This window comes from Amphibalanus amphitrite, unplaced genomic scaffold, assembly GCF_019059575.1.
Source record: "Amphibalanus amphitrite isolate SeventyFive unplaced genomic scaffold, NRLGWU_Aamphi_draft 000029F_arrow, whole genome shotgun sequence".
Classification (NCBI taxonomy): domain Eukaryota; kingdom Metazoa; phylum Arthropoda; class Thecostraca; order Balanomorpha; family Balanidae; genus Amphibalanus; species Amphibalanus amphitrite.
Genome location: NW_024881525.1, coordinates 1,099,003 through 1,121,845, shown reverse-complemented (window position 1 = coordinate 1,121,845; position 22,843 = coordinate 1,099,003). Strand labels below are relative to the sequence as shown.

The 22,843-nt window shown below is 45.0% G+C and overlaps 1 protein-coding gene across 3 annotated transcripts; it reads right to left on the bottom strand.

Moving 5' to 3' along the window:
* Positions 1 to 13,627: 13,627 nt before the first annotated feature.
* Positions 13,628 to 21,333, bottom strand: LOC122365771 (post-GPI attachment to proteins factor 2-like). 3 transcript variants are annotated; one of them, XM_043337297.1, is made up of 4 exons: positions 21,225 to 21,333; positions 17,414 to 19,304; positions 14,670 to 15,009; positions 13,628 to 14,352 (listed from the first exon to the last, which is right to left on the bottom strand). In XM_043337297.1, exons 1-2 carry the CDS (start codon positions 21,240 to 21,242, stop codon positions 18,555 to 18,557), a joined length of 768 nt encoding a protein of 255 aa, XP_043193232.1. In that variant the 5' UTR covers positions 21,243 to 21,333; the 3' UTR covers positions 13,628 to 14,352; positions 14,670 to 15,009; positions 17,414 to 18,554. The 3 variants fall into 3 exon arrangements, with proteins under 3 accessions (XP_043193232.1, XP_043193249.1, XP_043193240.1); XM_043337314.1 differs by having other exon boundaries at positions 14,674 to 15,009; positions 21,225 to 21,327; XM_043337305.1 differs by having other exon boundaries at positions 18,467 to 19,304; positions 21,225 to 21,327.
* Between the last annotated feature and the right edge of the window lie 1,510 nt (positions 21,334 to 22,843).

Sequence of the window (22,843 nt, the reverse complement as noted above, 5' to 3'; positions counted from 1 at the left end):
CATTATGTCAGAAAGCACTTGTTGACATACTCACCTATAGGTATCTATGGGTCTGGTCAATTACGATTTACTGTTTCCTTGGTGTCATTATTACAAATAAACTCAAAGCTGGCAATTCTGAGACGTTTTCACAAGTAAAATTATAGGCAAATGCAAAGGTTCGTTAGGGTGCTATAAAAGTGCGAAAATGCCCAGCGTATCATATATGATACGGCAATTTCCGACAAAACGAGTACAGCCAACAACAAATGACACATGCTGGTAAGCAACGTGATTCAAAAGTACCCCAAGACCAGCGTAACAAAGAAATCTGAAAACATTTTTGTTCTGGGCAGATCTGGGTTAAATGTATTGATTGACAAGAAAGTGCAATGCTTATCCGATATAATAAAACGGTGTCCAAGGCCTTGGAAGAACTATAAAACATATTCAGCAACGTGTAAATTTATGATACAGGCCATGACCTTTCACCTTGCCTCCGGGGAGGACCGCTCAGGAAGCCACATACCGAACGAATCGAGGCCTCGCAGCGCGGCGGCAGAGGAGGTGGATAAACCATCGCCAGATCTTTCGGTTACTTCTGTTTCCAGAAGAAGGAGTGGGGGGGGGGTGGAGGGTGAGGGCTGTTTTCAACCCACTCACCAATCCTTTCCTTATTAACTTATAGCTTACCGAAAAAAATGCAACACAATGGTGGCCGTCACGAGATGTAGTAAAGAGTGCCTCAGCCACACCGGTTTTCAGTAAACTTTAAGCATTGGAATTCAGGCCAGTGATCCTGAAGCATTATTTTATTTTGTCGTGCATAAGCTGGGATGACGTGGTCCAAGTTAATTCCGAAGAAACGGTTTTAGTTTCAGAACATTTATTAGGCTAGTCGCGCCAAATAGTATACGTTTGTTGCAAAATGTCTATAGAATGTTGACGTGCTATCCAGATGATGGAATTTATTTGACAAAAGAAGTAAAAAAGTGGTATCGTTACTCATCCTGCATACCTATAAATCGATTCGTCACCTTGGTTCGAGCTCAATAGTTCTTTTCGCGGATGATCAGTTTTGTTTTCTTTTCTTTTTTTTGGGGGGAGGGACATCTTATGAGCCAGTAACCACCCTCCCCAGTCCCCCAAACAACAATTGTTGACAAATATTGTGATAGCCTAAAAAAAAATGAGGTAAGTTGAGCGGCTTTTTGTTTTTCGTAAGCTACAGGCTAACTTACTGATCATTTTTCTGCGGTTACGGGTTGGACGGACAGAGTGGTCATTTGCGCATGTAATGGTGGCCAGAAATGTTTCATACCGCTTATTTTTGTACTGAAAGGCTACGTCAAAAATCATCTTGCACGTTGCTCATCTTACCCCATGGGCGGGGTAAGTTGAGACACGTCGTGGGGAAAGTTGAGCATGGATAGAAAAAGCGAACCTCTTCTTTTCCCGGGCGCGGCGAAGAGTGGGCTCTTTTAATTACTCCATGGCATACATACTTATGGCAAAGTTTTTTTCCTCCATCAAAAAGTGACTGTTTTAAGCCTTCCAATAACTCGTCAAGTTTTCTATCACGGAAGAAATCATTTTATCCTTCAGATAATCTGCAAATCACTTACAACTTGTGTAATCAACAAAGAAAAACAATTTCCTACCATTATATTCAGCAGAAACAAGCGCAGCTCAGTTTGGTTTTCGACAGCGGAGACAACAACGGCTTATCCGGCTCATCTTCCCCGAGGTGAAAATGGCTCATCTAGCCCCACCCGTGGCCATTTTCGATTAATGACACCCGCTAAGGAAAATAGCCATGCACCGCAGATAACAACCATCTCATTTTAAAGGCAAAACGTGTCTTAGTTATCAGGGGCGATACCACATGTTACTGGGTGCTGAGCGTGAGAACGTTGCCGTCTCACGTGAAAGACTGCAGCATCGTAAGCGAACGGCACATGGAAGCTCAAGTCAATTAGCGCCATAGGAGCTGAGAAATATGGGGTGGCTAAACTTGCCCCTTGGCTCATCTTACCTCACTCTCCCCTATTTGGGGCTCTCAACCTTGAGTTGTTAAAGTTATTTGTCTGTTCATTATAAAAGCTGTCAAATTTGCCGTATCATTAAACTTTTATTGAGTTTGTATTTCACTCTTATCTAAAATGAACAATTTTGTCACTGGCTTCTTTTATGAATGTAATTGGATGGTCGCATGAATGAACGAATGAATAGCTCCATTTGAGCATCAGCTGAAATCAATCCTAAAATTTAATCTACCAGTCTGCAACGAAAAGGTGCAAGTTAGGTGCAACCAGTGCAAGTGCAACCAGTGCAAGTTAGGTGCAGTTTCTAATCTATGCCGTTTTTTATAAGTGTCTCATAGCTCCTTAATCTTGAGCCGCTTCTCTCACGATTCATTTTATGTGGTGCTTACATTGTTCAAGAAGTTATAGTATTCGAGCTCGTTGGTCTTAAAAACTGCTATCGAAGTAAATTAAAGTGCTTCGGGCTTCGGCACTTAAAAACCAATCGATATTTAACCCTCACCCATTTAGGCATTTCTTTTCAGCGTCTTACATGCAGCGGAGGAGCGTAGAAACCCTCAGCCATTCGGCCCTTGATAAAAAGAGCCAAAGCTTCGCTGAAAAATAAAAAAAAGAGCGAGCTGCTCGTGACGAGAGAAATCCGATGATTTGAGAGTCCTGGTCATCGCTGACGAGAAAGCCAATTATTTTTATGTCCTGCTGAGATCCTAGGTCACTGGTTAACCCGCGCCCGGCTGGGGGTCCTGGATTTCCACGCCCTGCTGGGGGGGGGGGGTGTTTGAACACCCCCCCCCCTTGTAACTCGGCTCCTGGGCCACGTAGCGATACGCGGAAGGCGGCGTTCGAAAGAGCGTCAAAAATAATGACGAAATCACTTCGGTCAATTTTTTGGTCAGGTCAAAGGTCAGGTCACCAGAGGTCATTGAAGGCAAAATTTCGCCGATTTCCAGGTCGAATGTCGAAAATTTCCAAGAAGCCAACGCATAACTCGGGAACCAATAGAGCTACAGCGCCGCCGAAAAGCGCATTCGATAGCCCTATTAACGCCCTTTCTGAGTAATCCTCTCAGATTTGACCTAACGTCAACGGTTTTGCCTGCAGGGGGCAAAAACTGCAAAAATAGCCGATTTTTTCGGAAACAGTTTTTCTGCAATAATTTTTGAACCAAGCCTTGTACGAGCTTACTTTCACCGGCATCGTGTTCCTCTCGTCAAGACGCATCGAATGAACTATAACTTGACCTTGAAAGGTCAACTTGAAAATTTGACCTCAGGTCAAGGTCATGACCTGACCGGAAAGGGTCATGTTGCATATCAGTCGATCCGTATCGTCGAGCTGAACACATCTAAGGCGTTTTCATCGCTCTAGCACGCCTCTATCAAAAGTTATTTGCGAAAAACTGTTAGATATCATTCGTGACCTAAGATGACCTCAGGGCATAAGCAAGGGTCACGGACACCATTTTCATGTTCAGTGTGTCTAAACCACTTGTAATTCGGTGTTTGGGAGTGTTTATAATGTCTTTCGTCCAAAAGAGGCGCATTTCAATTTTCTCCCATTGACTTATAATGGGGAGGTCGCAAAATTGACCTGACCTTAGGTCATCGATATCAAAATTCTGAGATAAACATTTTGTACATACTATTGCTCTTAGCAATCGCTGAAAGTTTCAAAGCGATCGGTCACTCGGTGTAGCTATGGCAGACATTGAAACTGTTTATGAGGTGAGGTCACTTCAAGTGACCTGGTGACCTGACCTTGAATGACCTTGGTCTGAAATTTTCACAACATGTGTAGAATTGATGTATGATAAGGTGTACCAAAAACGGCGGCGCTCCGCGCCGCCGTTTTTGAGATATTCGCGAAAAACCACAAGGGGGGGTGTTCAAACACCCCCCCCCAGCAGGGCGCGGGTTAACCTCCCAGATCAGGTTAATAACCCAAAAGCACGGAAAATTAGGTCCTGCTAGAATTTCTACAAGTGAAATTTGCTGGGACTTGGCTTGCTTCTGACTCCGAATTTGCACTTGCTTTGATCAAAGATGATGTATCAAAGCATTTGGTGTAGGACGGGTCACGCCAGGTCACCCATTAGCGTGCTGCCGGCTATCCATAGAATGTTAACCAACACTTACAGCATTGCAACATATTGCATAGGCACTAAAACTGATACCTAAGTATGCCTAGTTTTCAAATGCTAAAATGGGTGCTAAATTTCAAACCAACACTTCCTAAATCCACAGTAAAAAGGTGTAAATTTAAGGAAGTTAACCGAGATCATTTCAAGTAAATGACCTTAACCTGAGTTTCACGTGACCTTGGCACCCACAACAATCAATGAGACAAACATTAGATAGTATATTTCACATGTTGTCACGTTGCTAATCACGAAACGACTATGAAAGCACACAGAAGATGTGCGCTGACTTTCAATTGCTATTCTGGCCTGACATGATCTTGAGAAAAATAATCACAGCCCACAGGTTAAAGGTTATTTGGTTCAGGGATTTAAAATTCTCAGACAAGATGGAAAAATGATAAGGGTCATTTGATTTTCCGGGAAGTTGTAAAATTGATTAACCCGCGCGGGGCTGGGGTCTCCAGCCGAACGCGCGGGGCTGGGGGGGGTAAATTTTACCCCCCTGTTATCTCCCGAACTAATGGTCCGATTTGGAAAATTCAAACGCCAATCGAAAGCTCTCATCACGAACTACTAAAAACATGTACTTAATTTAAAGTTTGAGGTCAAGGTCAAGGTCAGGTCAAGGGTACAAATTGCAAGTTTCTACAGTATCGGCCTTGCACCGTAGTTGCCGAAGAATGGAGTCATGGACTGAGACTGATCGCCCAAAACGTGTTCTTAGGCTACCAAGACAATATTCGTTGCATACAATATCATTCAGAGGTCAAGGTCAAGGTCAGGTCAGGTCAGGTCAGGGCACCAAAAAGCAAAATATAGAAAAGGGCATGTGCGACACATGTTTTATGGGTCATTTTACTCATAGAATTCAATAGGCACACTCAATAAGTGATATGGACCACCTCTGGATGAATTTCAGGTCGAGGTCAGGTCAAGGTCAGGTCAAGTGAGGTCAAATTTTGAAGTTGATTGTTAACCCTCGCCCGCACATGCCATTTTCCCATCCTAGAACGCACATGGGGTGGTTGCCCCCCCCCCCGCGCCATTTCGTTCCTGTTGGAGATAGAGCTTAGCAGTAAAGACCAAAAAGATTCTTTGGGAAGAGACAAATCCAATGATACCCAGTTTTACCTTCTCAGGTCAGTCATTGACCTTCCAGGTCAGGTCAAACTAAAAAATGTTGCTGTTTTGGGTCACCGTTGGATATCAAGTGCGCTGCTTATCAAATACCGATGACGATGCTGTTTTCTGGTGCCAAGCCAGCTAGAACCTCTTTGTCACACTATCCGACCAGAATTTTGCTGCTGAGGTCATTTCAGGTCAAGTTAGGTCAAGGTCAATTATATGTGTTTGTATGTCTGTGTGTGTCTGTGTGTATACTGCTGTGTGCATCGATTGTTTTTGGGTCCATATCACATGAAATCATGATCTGAGAAGCTTTTACCAAAAATGCAGTCAAAAAACTTCACAAAAAGTAAATTCAGCTTGCCTAAAACGCAATTATCTTAGATGACCTAGGTTGACCTTGACCCTGACCTTGACCCCTGTACATCGTCGAACAACATGTTCCATGATAGGTGGGAGGTAAGACTGGCAAAAAAGGCCGAAATCAGGGTGTCAAAAGCTCACAAGGCCCATGGCAAACGCAAGATGTTGAGAATTGGCCATTTGGGTCATGACATGACCTGAAAAACAAGGTCATATCTCCGAAACCAAAAATCACAGAAATTTGAAATTTTCAGTGGACATCAAGAAAGGATGGACGAGCAGCTATACGAAAAATCAGCATTCTAGCTCTAAAAATGTTGAGTGCAGAGCAGAAAGACTGCCTGGGGGGTGGCAACCACCCCCCCCCCATGTGCGGGCGAGGGTTAAGGCCTAAAAAGGTGTCTATCTGATGCAGTTTTTCACGGCGAATCGAATGGTACTATTTTTGTTTCCGTACTAGGTCTAGAACTTCCAAAAAAGTCATTTTTCAAAAAATTTGTATGTCGTGACGTCATAAAATTTTGAATAACTCCCACATTTTTGAACTGATTCTTCTAAAATTTGGTATGTAGGTGCACATAGACCACTTCTCTGACATATATTCCGGTTTTTTCGATAGACTCAAAATTTTGGATTTTATCATGATTTTCCCAAAAAAATCAGTTTTTTGAAAAAATTTAGGCCAAAATCCAAAATTTTCAAAAAACCGAGATAGCCATTTGATAGACAAAGTAAAATTACGTATAACCTTATTTGTTACGTCTTGATTCCTTTAAAAATGAAGATGTTAGCGGCGTTTGAACTTTTGCCGTTTTTGAGGCGAAAATGGCGAACATGTCGTCACTAAAACGTCAATTTCTCAAAAAAAAATTCCGACGGATTTCGCTCAAATTTTCAGGGAACGTGTCAAATTGATGTAAGAAAAGGCACTGAAAGTTTGGCGGCGCTGCGCGCCGCCGTTTTTGAAATATCGCAAAAATTCGCGAGGGGGGTAAAATTTACCCCCCCCCCCAGCCTCGCGCGGGTTAACTCCAGGGCACCAAATAATCGTCGCAATCCTTCGCTTTGCCGCGATTTATTGGTGAAAAACAGGGGGCGCGGTCTACTTACCTCTACTTATATGTGTGGTGAGGGCTAGTATTCATTTTATCTGTGTTGATGAATGAGCAACAATTTCTACATGAACTGAGACCAGTCCATATGAGCATGTTTTTCTCACGGACAATGACAATATAAAAACAATGCGAATACAACCAAACGTTTCGGACAACAACGTGCCTTCGTCAGTGGAGAAAAATAAGTGTATTATAGGTTTAATATTGATGAGAACTAAATGCGGCACCGTCTCGGCCTGGCCAGCCGGGTTGCCGATAAAATACACAAATGTTTATTAGCTTCCATGATGTGCTTAAAAAACTGCTGAGAACACGGGTGGAGAATGTTTGAAAAAGTTACCCCGGCCGGCGACCGAATGTCAGAAAGACGATGATGCTCAAATATTTGTCAACGGAACCCCTATTATGAGGCATAGAATAATGGATGTAACCAAAGAGAGGCGCTGCCCGGAGAATGCCCAATTTCATCATTAAAAAACTGGCTTACGATGACCAGCTATCTTCGTGGCTTAGTAGTAAGTGTGCCGAGTGTACCCACCTCGAAATCTAAAGGTCGCTGGCTCGCAGCGGGTCAGTCTGAAGTGTTTAACACGCATTTTTTTTTTTTAATTAAGTAGCTTCTGGCCAGCCGGCAACTGTCGTGAGGGCTAATGTTCGTATCTAGGTAGCATTTGGCCAGTTGTCAACTGCCGTGAGGGCTGCACATATTTACGCGTGTTAGATTAGGTCAGGTCACGTCAGGTCAGGCTAGGTTTGCTTTGGTTTGGGGTAGAAAGAAGCATCTCCGGGTAGCGCCTCTCCTTGGTTGCTAAAACGAAACACGCGATTGCCAGACATTACGAAGTCCCAAAGACAGTTACGTAGACGTCGGCCCATTCTGGATTTTTTATATGATGTAGCTAATGTATAGGAGAGTAAAATATGTAAAAATCAGCAAAATCGAAGGATACCCATTTTTCAGAAAATCAAAATTTATTTTTTGAATTTTAATTAAGTTCATCAATTAGTTAATTAACTCAATATTGTTATCCTCAAATTAAAGCCTGACCTATTTCCTCCATATCACACTTTGTCTCGTGGTGATATGTCTAAAACTTCAATGGTTATGACGCTTTAAAGATGATATTGTGCCTTGCCAAAGTCAATGTTTGATGACTTGTATCTCGGAAACGTGACGTCATATCTTGACAAAAATATGTCTCCTTTCTTTTCACATGTAGATGAGTAGTTTCACAAAGTTTCGCAAAAATCAGAGGAGGTGAGGTTCAAAATGATCATTTTTTGTCCCACTTGACGTGGAATGCCCCAGGGCTTGTTTCCAGACATGGGTCCAGGCGCTCCCCACTCCGCAGGCCCCAGCCCACACGGCCCAACCGCTCAAACACCCTCCGGCGGATGACCTCTGACCTCGGCGACCTGACCCCAGCCAACCGATCGCGTCCCTCTCCACGCCTCCGCCCCGCTTCCCCACTACAGCTGCGTAGTAATTGTAGCGTGTGCAAAGGTCACGTGACATTATTTACTTCTGCGGCTTGTTCGGCTGACAAGAGATGGCACTAGTGGTCTGTGGATCAGAGGCGGGGCTAGGTTCTACGACTTCTTGGGGCACACTTTATGGCAGAAAAGAGGTTTTTTGGCTCCCCATCCCAAAATGCTTCGAATATACAAAAACAAGTTAGATATTCGAAAATCGGAGGACCAAACGGATCGTTTGACGTATCTTGCGCGACTGAGAATTGATCGGTCTTCAAACTACTGAGCAAAAACGAGGTGATTAGTAGCAAGTGCTGGTGACTGTACATGTTATACCCGCCGCCTGGTATGCGCCAATGCATCAGCCGTTGAAGTGGTCTCACCTTGAAAGAGAGGGGAGGTAAGATCAATTTGTTTGGACCAAAGTAGCGGAACGCCACGTCGCCCTTTGCCGTTTTCAAGTGAATTCAAGAAAAGTGCTAAATTTCCCCTTCCGTCCCATGCAGCCCACGCTCTCTCTACGCGCGCTACCGTTTTGCAACACGCCCTAGCCAGGACCACCCTACCTAGCATGCATCATTTTTTTTTGCATATATGTGAAAAATCCGACCCAGATCATTTAACCCTCGCCGGACCTATTGGTTTTCTACATACGCCTCCGCCGAGGGGAGTAGGACACCCGTCGCCGTTACACCACTAAGGGAGCTAGAACCTCGCGGAAAAACGAGCGTGTGCACCGTTACGAGACACAGCGATTGGTACCCGCTTTTAAGGTTTCAGGTCAAACGGTGACCTCTGAGGTCAGGTCAAATGGCCCAAGGCACGGGTTCGGTTTTTGGTAAATAACTTCGCAAAAATAGCCGCAGAGCCATAATTTTGGCATCATCGTGCTCGTCTATCTCAGGCACGTCGAGTGGTATACTTTTTGTTCGGGTGAAGTCAACTTATTGTGTTGACCTCGGGTCAAAGCCAAATCAGAGCCCCTCAGGTCACGAAGATGGTCGAAATAGGTCATGTCGCATATCATTCAATTCGGCAGGCCTACCCGAGTCCAGTGGTGGCTTTTCCCAATCGTTAGCTCAATTTGATCGGGGGTTATTGACAAAAAAAAAACTACTATGACCCTAATGACATCATAAATGACGTCACGCCATGCAAAAGTAAAGCATGGGATCTTACAAGGAGCGCATGAAGTAACTTGCTTGTGCTTGAGATAGTTTAACCCGCGCATGACTAGGGGGCTCTACAGAGCCCCCCCTCCCGTTTTTCGGCAATATCTTCTCAACCGTTTCACGGATCAACACGAAACTTGCAGTGCCCTCAGCGGCATCAATTTGACACCTTGTGTTGAAATTTCAACTTTCTAGCTACCATAGTTTGGCCGTAAATGACGTCAGAGTGACGTCATGTCGGCCGATTTTGATGCAAAATATTGAATTACGGCAAACGCTCTCAAGGGCTCAGTTTTAAAGCTAGATCCAATTTCTTTGCATCAGTGGACTACAAATATAAGTAGCTATCAAACTGCTATCTCGAATTTTCGAAATTTGGATTTTTTTGAAAAATATATTTTTATAATAACAAAAAAATATATTTTTGATTTTTTCAAAAAGTTTTTTGTTTTTCGCAAAAACCAGATTATATGTGATAGAACACACACTGATTAACTACTCTAGCAAGTTTCAGCCCAATGCCTTCAAAAATAGCCAAGTTATTTCATATTTACATTATTGTCAAAAATTTACAATTATATATTTTTCAAAACCATTTTTCAGTGCATTTTTGACATCATACAGCAATATAAATGACATCATCGTGTTTCTGAGCTCAAACTGCATCTGATAGACACCTTTTTTGTTGAAAGATTTCATTTTCAAAATTTGACCTTTTCTGACCTGAAATTGACCTGACCCCCGGTAAATTCAGCTGAAAATGACCTCAAATGACCCTGACGACATTATTTTTGAAATCTACGTGTAAAATGAGCCATAAAACATGCGTCACTTGACCGATACATGATATACAATTTTCGTGACCTAGGATGACCTAACCTTGACCTGAAAAATTCGAAGTAAAAGTTCGGTACCCTCAGGGTATCTAAGTCATATACCAAGAAGCTCGTAAACCAAAAATGAGCCTGATCGGACTTGTCAGTCGGCGGTCAGAGCCTAAATTGTAAACAAGCAAAAAATGCCGATAATTTCTACTTTGACCTGACCTGTGACGTCATCGGTGACCTCGAGGTCAATGAAAATAGGATCCGTTCGACAGTTTTTCCGGGGCTATCAGACGCCGTATGAATTTTGTCGATCGGCCTAGTAGTTTCGGAGATAGGAGGGGGGGGGCTCTGGAGAGCCCCCCCTCAGTCACTCGCGTTATGGAAAATAAAAAAGGAAAAAAAAGTAATGCGCGAGTTAACCCGCGCCCCGCTGGGGGGGGGGGCAGAATCCGCCCCTCCCGTTTTTCGTCAATTACTTCCAAACGCGTTACGCCAGCGACGTCAACTTTCAGTACCTTATTATACATCAATTTAAGACGTTTCCTGAAAACTTGAGCGAAATCTGTTGGAAATTTTTTGAGGAAATGACGTTTAAAGGAAAAGGGCCACCTTTAACATGGGGATTGAAACTGAGATAGCCATCTTGTAGCCCGTGTCCGAAAACCTATCTGTCTACCTCCTTACGGCCGATTTCGGCCTCCATTCGTAGTTATCGGCAATTTTAAAAGAAAATACGCCAGGAATGCGTCCTTATCCCAGGAATGCGTTCTTATCCGACAATACAGCCACCCGCGGCGAGGCTTTGGTTTTTTACCAATCAGCTCCAACCAGCTCAGCTTTAAAGGTAGTGTGCCACCTTTGAAAGATTTCCCATTTTATTTTTCCTAGGATAAGAAGCTTCTGTTTTTACCTAATATCGCAAAAAAAAATCAAAAATGGGCCTGGAATAGTGCCTTTTTCGCCTAAAAGTTTTTCGGTTTTTAGATATGTATAACAACTGTAGTGGGCTCACCTGCAAACAGGCGTCGGGCAACAATCGCGAATGCGGCGCACTTGTGACAATAAGCAAAGGTCATTATAGTGTTACGACCATATGACGTACGGGAATGAGTTATCAGCTGTCTAATCGTAGACAACACAATGTCGAGCCTTAAACTGTAAGCCCGTATTGGTATTGTTTCTTTTATTTGGCTGTCGAACATTATTTATGGTTTGAAATATGATTTTATGTAAAATAATTGATATGAAAAAGCCGTCTTATAAGTTATGACCCCATTTCACCACACGCAAGTGGCAGAAATGACAATGATCAGCTGACGCATTTTTCTTGGCCGAAGTCAGAGCGCGCGGCCCGACGCACCACGCGTATTTGGAAATTCCGACCTCGACGAGCATCAGAAGCCACCTAACAGGCGTGTTCGAAACCGCAGGAGATGATGATGAACGGGTTTATCGAAACTTGATTGGATGAGCATATCGGTAATAGCGATTTCAGTGTGTGCATTTATTGTTCATAGTGGTGTGAAATGTGGTTGGGGTACGACCGACAACCCGTCGGGGCGAATTTCGCACTGGGGTACTCAAAATTTGAAGAATTTAAGACGTTTCCATGAGTTTTGAAGGTATGGATAAGTTCTAAAAATCCGGTTCTCCTTATCTGGGCCATTAACTCCATACGGTCCAAGAAAGCTGGCACACTACCTTTAACCAATCAGCTTATCTGACATAATCCGACGAGTCTGTCTTCTGAACGCTGATTGGCTTGAGTGTGACGTCATCGCTATGCCATCATACAGTAGGTGCCGTAGAGAGTATCAACATAGTACCAATATGTTAAATAGTTTTAAATACTTTTTCGCGAATTGTGCACTTCTGGCACCAGTTTTAAAAAGAAAATGAAAAACAATAATGTCAAAATGAAAAACAACGATATCTTCATATTTCACGAAGGTGGCCCTTTTCCTTTAAGTGACGTCATGTCCGCCATTTTCGCCTAAAAAACGGAAAAATTTCAAACGTCGCTAACATATTCATTTTTAAAGGAATCAAGACGCAATAAAAAAGGTTAAGCATGATTTTACTTTGTCTATCAAATAGCTATCACGTTTTTTGAAAATCTTGGATTTTGACACTTTTTTCATCAAAAAACTGACTTTTTTGGAAAATAATTATAAAATCAAAAATTTTGAGTGTATAGAAAAACCGGAATATATGTCAGAGAAGTGGTCTATGTGCACCTACATACCAATTTTTAGACGAACCGGTTGAAAAATGTGGGAGTTATTCAAAATGTTATGACGTCACGAGTACGACACACAAATTTTTTGAAAAAAAATGAATTTTTGGAAGTTCTAGACCTCGTAGGAAACAAAGTAGCACCATTCGATTCACCGTGAAAAACTGCATCAGATAAACACCTTTTTAGGCCTTAACAACCAACTTCAAAATTTGACCTCACTTGACCTGACCTTGACCTGACCTTGACCTGAAATGCATCCAGATGTGGTACATATCGCTTATTGAGTGTGTCTATTGAATTCTATGAATAAAATGACCCATAAAACATGTGTCGCACATGCCCTTTTCTATATTTCGTTTTTGGTGATCTGACCTGACCTTGACCTTGACCTTTGCATGACATTGTATGCAACGAATATTGTCTTGGTAGCCTTCTTGGTAGCCTAAGAACACGTTTTGGGCAATCAGTCTCAGTCCATTCTTCGGCAACTACGGTGCAAGGCCGATACTGTAGAAACTTGCATTTTGTACCCTTGACCTGACCTTGACCTGACCTCTAACCTACTTAAGCAAAAAATGGCTCTTTAGATCCGCCTTGTTGAGAGCTTTCGATGGCCGTTTTCCCTGTCTTTCTACGACCATCGGTTCGGAAGTTAGACAGGGGGCAGAATCTGCCCCCTCCCCCCCCCCCCCCAGCAGGGCACGTATGGCTGAAAAGCCCAGCGGGGCGCGGGCTAATATAGGTATAGCATGGATGAGATAATGAGATAGTGTTATCTCATCCATGAGTATAGTATATTTCGCTCAATCTGACTAGCAATAGGTCATAGTGCGACTATTTTAAGCGTACTATAACATTGTCGAAAGTCTCTTGAATAAATATATCACCTTCCATCTCCAGCCTATTTTTTTTTAAGATCGATGACGATTTAGTTTTTTTTTTGCGTTTTAGTGAAAACTGAAAAGTGCATGTGGAAACCATGTTGGGTATAGCCTAGCTTGCTCCACTTCAAATGGCCATCGTAATGTTTGCATTGCTATAATAGTTATTGTTTCTGTTCGTCTCATGCACTATTTTCATTTGAACTTGAAGTGATCCACCATTCCTATTAGTTAATAAAAACAGCAACAACAACAAGGAAACAACAGATTCAATGTAGTTTTGCATGCATTCTTATATTTATGGTTACATTGCTACTACATCACGAACTTTTCGAAGCATTATTTCACGAAACATTCGAACACTTTTGATGTTCAATCGTTTGATTTAGTTATCACGAATAATTCAACAACAGCATTAATAATAAAATTACAATTACCGTGCAACCAACAACTTAACGTGTTCCATAATAATAAAATAACAATTACCGTGCAACCAACAGCTTAACGTGTTCCAATCTATCGTCATTAAAATAAAGTAGCAACTGCTATATATCAAGAAGCGAAAACAAACTTTCGTTGATGATAACATCACTGCAACAGTGACCAGTGTATGAGGAAGGAAATATTTAAACAAATCAAATTCAATCAATCGCCGCACAGCCGCCAGTCGCAGCTTGAGCTGAGCCGTCACACAAGCTACGTGCGTGACGTGGTGCTCGGCGTGACGCGACCTGTCACAGAGCGCGTCACGTCACTGTTTGGCCTGTCTCCGTGACGGTCGGCGCTGGCCCCACGTGGTCAGCTGACAGCGGCCCGGGTCAGCAGTTTTCAGCCGACTTTCCATTGACGTGGCACTTCTAGATCGCGGATAGAAGGCACATGACACGTGGGTGACCTCACGTGACCTCACGTGACCTGTGCAGGTGGAATGGGGCCCGGCACTTTCTCTCGGCGCTCCCCGGGCGTGGCAAGTTTGGCTGGCTCGCCAGACATCTGAAATGACGGCTGATTCTGGTCATCTGGCTAACATCAGTCAGTGCATGGCCGATCGGCCACACCTACCTAACTCGTTACTCGGGTCAGCATGCCAGAAAAATGTCACGTAATTGCTTGAAAGACCCCTGTAAGGCAGAATAAACAAGATTGCAGAACATATTGCCATTCTACATTGAGGGGGATTGTTGTTAACCATACTATTTGTTTTGAACCACTTGTGACAAGCCGTAAGTAGATTACGAGCCCACTGGGACCCACGCACACATGGGTGCCACCTCTTCCCATCCCCAAACACACACGCAGTCCACACACACCTACGGCTCATAGTCCGGCGTCGCCAGAGATCGCCACGTGTCACTCCGGCTCTGGGCGGGGGCGGCCGGCGGATGCGGCGGCGTGTCTCACGGCCGCGCCGGCTGGAGGCACTCAGACGTCCCCGGGGGCTGACATGCGTCACTGCTTCCCACCGGAGCCAGGTGCCAGTGGAACGGTGTGTGTGTGCACCGTTAGGAGAGGTACCGGTTTTCCGGGCGTCAAATGCCGCAGCTCTACCGGCTCCGCTGGGTGAAAATGCTGCGGGTCTGTCTGCAGCATCGTTCCAACGTGGCTGGTCTGACCTTCGTAGAACGGTTCTAGGTGAACTCGACTGGTGACCTATAACACACCGGACAGAGCGGGTTAGAAAGGGAAACTGGTAATTTGATCGGAAAAAGATGCTCGTCTCGACCAGAACGAATGAGGAGGTTTTACATCAAACTTGTTACGGCGGAGTCTAATGAACGGTACCGGGGGACCACGTCATGGGACAAGGGGACATCGGAACACCGGGACTGTATAGCTACTATAGGGAATTATAAGCATCTTTCAGGTTGAAAGGATGAAAGTCAAAATAGTTGAAATATTGCAACCGCTTGGGATTTCTTTGACTTGCGGTAACCCTTAACCCTCGCCGGCCGAGGGGGGGGGGGGACGGGTGCCGTCCTCCCCCATAGGGTTTTTTCGTGATAGCTCCGAACAGGCTGGCGATAGAGAGCTGAAACTTGGCATACCTGACCTTTGATCCAAGCCGCATGTTTTGACACCAACCGCATTTTTGGGTCAGGTCAGGTCACTGACCTATGACGTCATAAGTGAACCTCTGCACGGTCTTCAGATGTCGCAACTTCGCAACGCCCTCACTGCCAGAGGAGATGTCACAGGGAAATGAAACTTGCAGGATCTAGTATCCATTATGAGTCTCACAACTTGTATATCTCGGATTTTTCCTAGAGGTCATATGAGGTCAGGTCATTTTCGTGACCTCACCATTGTAAGTCAATGGGGAAAAATTCAAACTGCTATTCTGGCGCCGGGAACGATCTCCAACTATCTCAAGCACACAAAATCGTGGTTTGATGCACTCCTTGCAAGGTTAGATGCTTCACTTTTGCAATGTTGACCTTCCGTGACGTCATTTATGACGTCATCAAGGTCATATTAGTTTTTCGTCAATAACTCCCGATCAAATTGAGCTAGCGAGTCGGGAAAGCCACCAATGGACTCAGGAAGACCTGCCGAATCGAATGATATGCGACATGACATCTTTCGACCAACTTCGTGACCTGGGGGTGCTGACCTGACCTTGACGAGGTCAACACTCCAAGTTGACCTGACCCGGACAAAAAGTATATCATTCGACGCGCCTGATCAAGGCGAACACGATGCTGCCAAAATCGCGGCTCTGCGGCCGTTTTTTGCGAAGTTATTCACCAAAAACTGAACCGTACCCTGGGGCACTTGACCTGACCTCAGAGGTCACCGGTTGACCTAGGACCTTAAAATCGGGTACCAATCTCTGCGTCTCGTAACGGCGCACACGCTCGTTTTTTTCCGCGACGCGCTAGCTCCACCAGGGGCGAAACGGCGAGGGGGGGTCGTACCCGCCCCCCCCCCCTCGGCCGGCGCGTATGTAGAAAACCAATAGGTCCGGCGAGGGTTAAAATTTTTAAAGTTTGACAGCCGATTCTGATCGTGGAGCGGACAACATAGGTAAAAAAGTACATCAACAGGAAGTTGCATAAAGCGATACCTAAATCTCTTTTCATTCAAGTAATAGGCAACCCAGTCGGTCTAGGATATCTCCCCCTTTGACTAATGGTCCAGCAGATAGGTAAATATGACGTCAGTTAGCACAGCCGGTTGCACGGTGACGTCACTGACTGGTGACGTCACAGCTCGGTGGGTGGCGGCGGAACGGCATTGACCCGCCGCTGGCTGACCCGCTCGGAAGCCGTGGAAGCGCCGCAGTGATCCAGTTAGCTGACCGGTCCTTACCCGGTAGTAGGGGAAAGGGAGGGGTGCTGTGCGGGCCTCGCGGGGTGGTAAGATGTGACCAGGGCTGGGTGGGAAAGGCGCGGGCGCAAGACAAATTGACTACTACAGCAAACGTGCTCAATCAAAGTTTTATAACGGAAAGGAGGGAGTGATAAGTCCAGGTTGAGGTAACGTGCATTCATGCAAAAAGAAAGAAAAACGCCAATGCCACTTAAAAGAAAGAAATGAAAGCAATGCCATTTAACTCAGCCGACTGAAGGGTATTTTTTGTCTGGTTTAGAAAAAGGGACCCTTTCAACTCACCATAGGACCTACGCCTACTGCATAGTGCATACCTATGCATAACGGTTAACCCAGCCAAAGGATCTCTAGAGAGATCATGAAAGCCCCTTTCATGTCGTAGCTTATACCTAAATAACGTTTGCCATAAAGAATATTAGAAAATTGAACATGTTCTCAATTTACCATACGAACCAACGGCCAAAGAGCATTCGGAGGGCCTGAGAGATCTGAATCTGACCCTCTGATAGCTCAGTAGGTAGGTAACTGACTATATAGCAATAAGGCAATATTTTCTACGGCATGAAAATCATTCGCAAATGATGACGGCATATACGGTGTCGTTCTAAATGGCTGTTCAGTGACTATGTATGTACATTGTACAGAATATGACAGAAAAAAACAAATCGGCACACAGAGAGAAAATCATGCTGAAGGACTATGGAAAGTATGTTGAAAGTATTACCTTTGGCCGGTCCGAGCAAGCCAGCGATTGACAGAAACAAGAGAAAAGAGCGAAAGACAGAGACAAGAAGATGATAACGATACGAAACAAGTAGGTACCTACACAGATGTCGATGAACTAAACAGCGAGTATCATCACACAGCACAGGCGATACAACAAATAGTGAATTATCATCCACATTTTCACTGTAGGATATAGGTTACACCCTGGGTAAATGTAAGTAACAGCAACTCGCAGACTATTTAAATGACCTCAGGATGAGCCATCTGTCTCCCCTAATTCAACACTGCAAAAATGGTCAAACAAAAAAGCATAAGCAATTAGCACTCAGCAGGCCTCGGATATGCAAGGTATACGGACTGGCTACCGACTACAAGAAAAACGACTATGCATACAGGAACCATATCTCGATGACAAGCAGCACAGCAGGCATTTATACCTTTTGACATATTCATGCAGAGCTAACTGGTGCGGTTGGGTGAAACGTATGTAGTAGTATACTGCAGGAACCAGGAACATTAAAAGATAATGGCATACTTTTTTATAAATCGCCCTTTTTGAACAAGAGAAAGCGGATAACTAAATCACTTTTGTTGTTTTCGTTACGAAGCCTTTTGCTGTTGGATTATTAGGCGTATTTACGTATGCCTAGGGATGTGAACTTGAGTGAATAATATGCACGGTTCACTTCGTATGAATACAATTGGTAGGTACTTGTCAAGGCAAGAACAGGCAAAAGGAAAATAAATAAGTACAACGATAATATTTAAATCACGCGGCGATTTCACTTATATCAGGTATAGGTAGGTACCCTATTTCATACAAATGCCACCAATGTCCAACAGTGCATACCTACTCAAGAACCAATAAAAAGGCAAAGCAGCATAAATAACATTGAAGAACTACAATGAAGCTTTTGCAAATGCATCCACAAACATCTACTGGAACGTTTCAATGAGGTCATCAACGATTTTTCAACAGCTTATTGCATGCCGGAAGAGTCGTAACTGATGACTAGAGCTCGATATCACAGCACTGGGTGCATTTACTAACTAGCATCATGCAGCCCAGCTGAGGTAAGAAGGTGCCGGATAGGTGCAGGACGGTGTCCGGCGAACATGCTGCCCTCCTCCAGAGTCCTCTAGTCCTGCGCCACCCTGGCGATGCACAGCTGCAGGTCGTGGAAGTCCCAGTAGGAAGTGAAGTGGAAGGCCATGTTGGAGAGCACCATGCACGTCTCGAAGATGGCGAACAGCGAGTACACGCCCGGCTCGCAGTAGGTGTTGTGCCGCACAAACAGGTACATGGCCACTACCAGGCTGAACACGTTCAGGGTGAGGAGGCGCTGCTTCCAGCGCAGCGAGGTCTGCTCGTGCGGCGGGGGTGGCGCGGCGCGGCACCGCGACAACAGCGCCGTCACCAGCACCATGTACGCCTCGGAGGCGGCCACGAACACGATGAACGACACCTTGTGCAGTGTGTAGTGTTCCAACGAGCCGACAAACGACACCCCAGAGAGGCCGGCCTGCTCGAGGGCGTACAGCAGCAGGCAGGTGGCCGTCAGGCGGCGGCAGCGCGGCGACTGGCGCAGCACGCGCGCCAGGTGCGCGTGCGTCAGGTAACCGAGCAGCACGCGCGGCGCCAGATGCAGCGCCAGCAGCGCGCGCCAGATGAACTTTTGCGGCGAGAACTTGCCGGCAGCAGACGAGATGGAGGGGAAGAAGTTGAAGACCAGACAGTGCGTCCGGTTGGCCAGGTCGAAGTGCATGTAGAGCGACAGGGCGTAGCAGAGGGTGAGCGCCAGCAGCGGCAGCAGCACGGTGACGGCGGCCAGGTGACGCACCAGCACCACCCGGGCCTGCCCGCCGGCGACCCGGTCCGCCGGCTGGCCCTGCCGCCAGAGGCCAGACCCCATCCGACCTCAGACCAGAGCACATCAACAACAGAACGCATCGGCATCGGCACCTTCTTGGAAGCTTAGGCTCAAAGTAGAGTCCGACGTGGTGAATGGTGATTGATACTTTTTCAAAAGTGCCAGGTGCCTAACGATTGATATTTGACATATTCCAATGCCTTTTTGGTAGTTTTTGAGTTAGGGAATCCTCCAAAATTGGTACCTACATATCCAAAACAATGCCAGTGTCATTTACGCATTTATTAAACAGCAAACGTCGAGGAAGTGTAATGCTTATTGCTTACCTATAAGCGATCGTTTGAAAACGCACGCTTTTTAGCATCGACTGTCTATGACCCGGACCCGAAAGGCGAAAGCTACCCCTCCTTTTTTGCAGATTATAAGAGAGGATTCAGGAAGAAATCCGCTACGAATCGCCGTATTGATTTTGCCTAGACTATTCTTGTAGTAGAGAAAATCGGGAACAAGCCTTTGGCATGTAAATGTCTCGTGATGCCTTCTAATTGGCCGTTGATATTAAACGGTCAATCAATTCTCTCCTAGTCCTCTGGACTGGTGGCGCAAAATTGGACAGAAGCCTCAGGCGTGACGTCTCACAATACATGTAACGTTTACCTTCTACAGACAACGACAGGTTATAGGTGCCCTTCAGAACTCATACTGAAATAGGGAGCACCGCCGCCGCTCGAAACGGGCTCTCGTAACCGGTCGGCTCAAATTGCGGGAAACGGATACCTACTTAGGTAGGGGCTACAACGCTAGTAGATAACTTCTTCTTTTTTTCTAAAAGCGCTTAACTTTGCATTATGTATTCCATAGACGGCGGAGGGGGGGGGGGGGGCACCGGGGCACCGTGCCCCCTTGATTTTGAGGTTTTTACATTAGCCCTATGGGCGTCGCATGGAAAGAATGGGAGGTGTTCCATCGCTACTGTAAATACGTTAAAGGGACCCTGCCACCTTCAAAAAAGTTATGAATTGGCATGAAAGTGATGTCGCTCAGTTCAGAAAGAGCGAAAACGAATATCTACCAAATTTCATCCAAAAATATTCACCGGTTTTCAAGATATTATACTTTTACTTTTGTTTACTTTTTTGGGATCTCCGCTGTTTCTAGCGACTTTATTTAAGAAGTGCGGCGTTTGCGGCAGATGCTGCGCGCAAATACCATATACCACCGCGTGCTACAAAGCGTTTTAGTCAAACATTTAAAAATCGTTAGATATCTGCGCTGACGTCACACATTCAGAGGGGTATTCCTAAGCATTAGCCCCTCTGAATCAAAATGCTGCAATTTTGAAATTCAATATTTCCGATTTAAGGCATTTCTCGATGTTGTGAGTGCCGAAACCGGTAATTGTGAGCCAGGGACCCCATTTTGGCTATCTCAACTCAAATCTAATGTTAAGGTGGGAGGGTCCCTTTAAATTAACTTTTGAGCTTTGTGTGCACGGAAATGAGTAAGTTAACTTATGTTATGCCCAGATTACGTCGTGCACAATAGATATGTGTCGCTGTCGGGCTTTTTGCACCACGAGCTGGGGGGGAGGGGGAGAGAGAGAGAGAGAGAGAGAGAGAGAGAGAGAGAGAGAGAGAGAGAGAGAGAGAGAGAGAGAGAGAGAGAGAGAGAGAGAGAGAGAGAGAGAGAGAGAGAGAGAGAGAGAGAGAGAGAGAGAGAGAGAGATAGATAGAGAGAGAGAGAGAGAGAGAGAGAGAGAGAGAGAGAGAGAGAGAGAGAGAGAGAGAGAGAGAGAGAGAGAGAGAGAGAGAGAGAGAGAGAGAGAGGGAGAGAGGGAGAGAGGGAGAGAGGGAGAGAGGGAGAGAGGGAGAGAGAGAGAAAGAGAGAAAGAGAGAGACCTTAAGTGTCAACTCCTCCAACAAATTACAATAAACTCACGTTTTGTTCCGGCTTCATCCGCAACTAGCGGGGAGACCCGGCGGGACCGTGACTCGGCGCCGCATTGCTGCAGAAATTTCCCCTCCCGGACCGAGGCGACGACAGCCCTATAAATCGATAAAGAGGTCAGTACGAAGCCACAATCCTACTAAATTGAAAGAAGTGCTAAATTTACCACTGAAAACTTTTTAAAAAAGTTTTCAAAAAAAAATTCAATGTTCTTCTTTACAAATTAGGCCAAAATTGAAAGGACTTCAAATTGCTTGCATGATGAAATAAATGCCGTGAAATAGAAATGAAAGGGACTATCAATAACATTGGTTTCTAGCAGGAAGAATCTAGTAGCTTAATTTGGTAGCAACATCTTGTGCTGCTACAAGGACGGCGCGTAAGTTACAAAACAAAACTGAAGCATATACACGGCCAGTACACGGCCTTGTAATGAAAAAATATACGTACATGGAGCATAGATCAGTAGGCGGAACTATGGTCAAGCGTACCCATTTTCGGGAACGCATTTTCGTTCCCATAATTGGGAACGATAAACCCAAATATGGGAACGCCATGTAGGCATTATTTAAAACAAGAAAAAGAACCGTTAAATGACGTCCAAAAAATATAAAACGATCGTGAACCGCCTGATAGTTGTCTCAATATTGTTGGGAAAGAGTTTGATATTGTAAGGCCCATCGTAGTTTCAAATCGTTCCCCTATTTCTAAAGCAGTCCATCACCCGGGCCGCGAGCCCAAATTTGGGAACGCTCTCGTACACTGGCGCTGCAAGCGTTCCTTATTATGGGAACGGCGTACCCAAAATTGGGAACGATTTCACCGACGCCTTTCAAGGGCTCTTTTCATTAACAAGCATCACGTCCAACGCCGCAAATTATTGTTAACGCAACAATCATCAGATGACCTTTCCGGCAAGACCGTTGCATGTTTCACCCGGTCTTCTGCGCTTTTATTCCCGTCGATCTCGCAGCGGGCACGCCCCCCTCTGCAGGATTACGTAATCCACAACGCTCAGCGATGTTCAACAAGGTCTTCCATACCTATATCCACCGTCCGTGCCGAGGGTGGAGACATGTCAAGCACCTGTCTGCTAATCACCGAGAGTTGACGAGCACAAGAAGTATCCAAAAATGGGAACGCTTAATATGTTACACCCTCAAAACACCTAGTCCCAATGAAAATCTAGTTTTTTCCTTTCTTAATGAGTGTAAGTGGCAAAAGGCCTGGTAGGATGGGCACGAGGAATGATCGAAATCAGCATAAAAATTATAAATAAGCCACACAGAGCGACCTATATCAGAGAAATTCCCCCCAAACGATCATGCTTAGAAACGCCGAAGACAAAAACCACGCTCATGACGCTGCTTATAAAACAACGCTAAACAGCTAGCATCCAAATAAAATATGTCTTTCAGGGCTGATAAAATACAGCTGAATGATTTTAAACCACTGAAACTGAGTTTACAACAGTAGTTCGGTAAAATCACTGACGTTTCACGCGGTCGATCGCCCCGACACCAAAAGTCAACAATATTACCTCGGGACTGTCCGCGTGTTCGCTTGCATATGTCAGCATCTGGTGTCGCTAGAATGAAACTTCATAACCA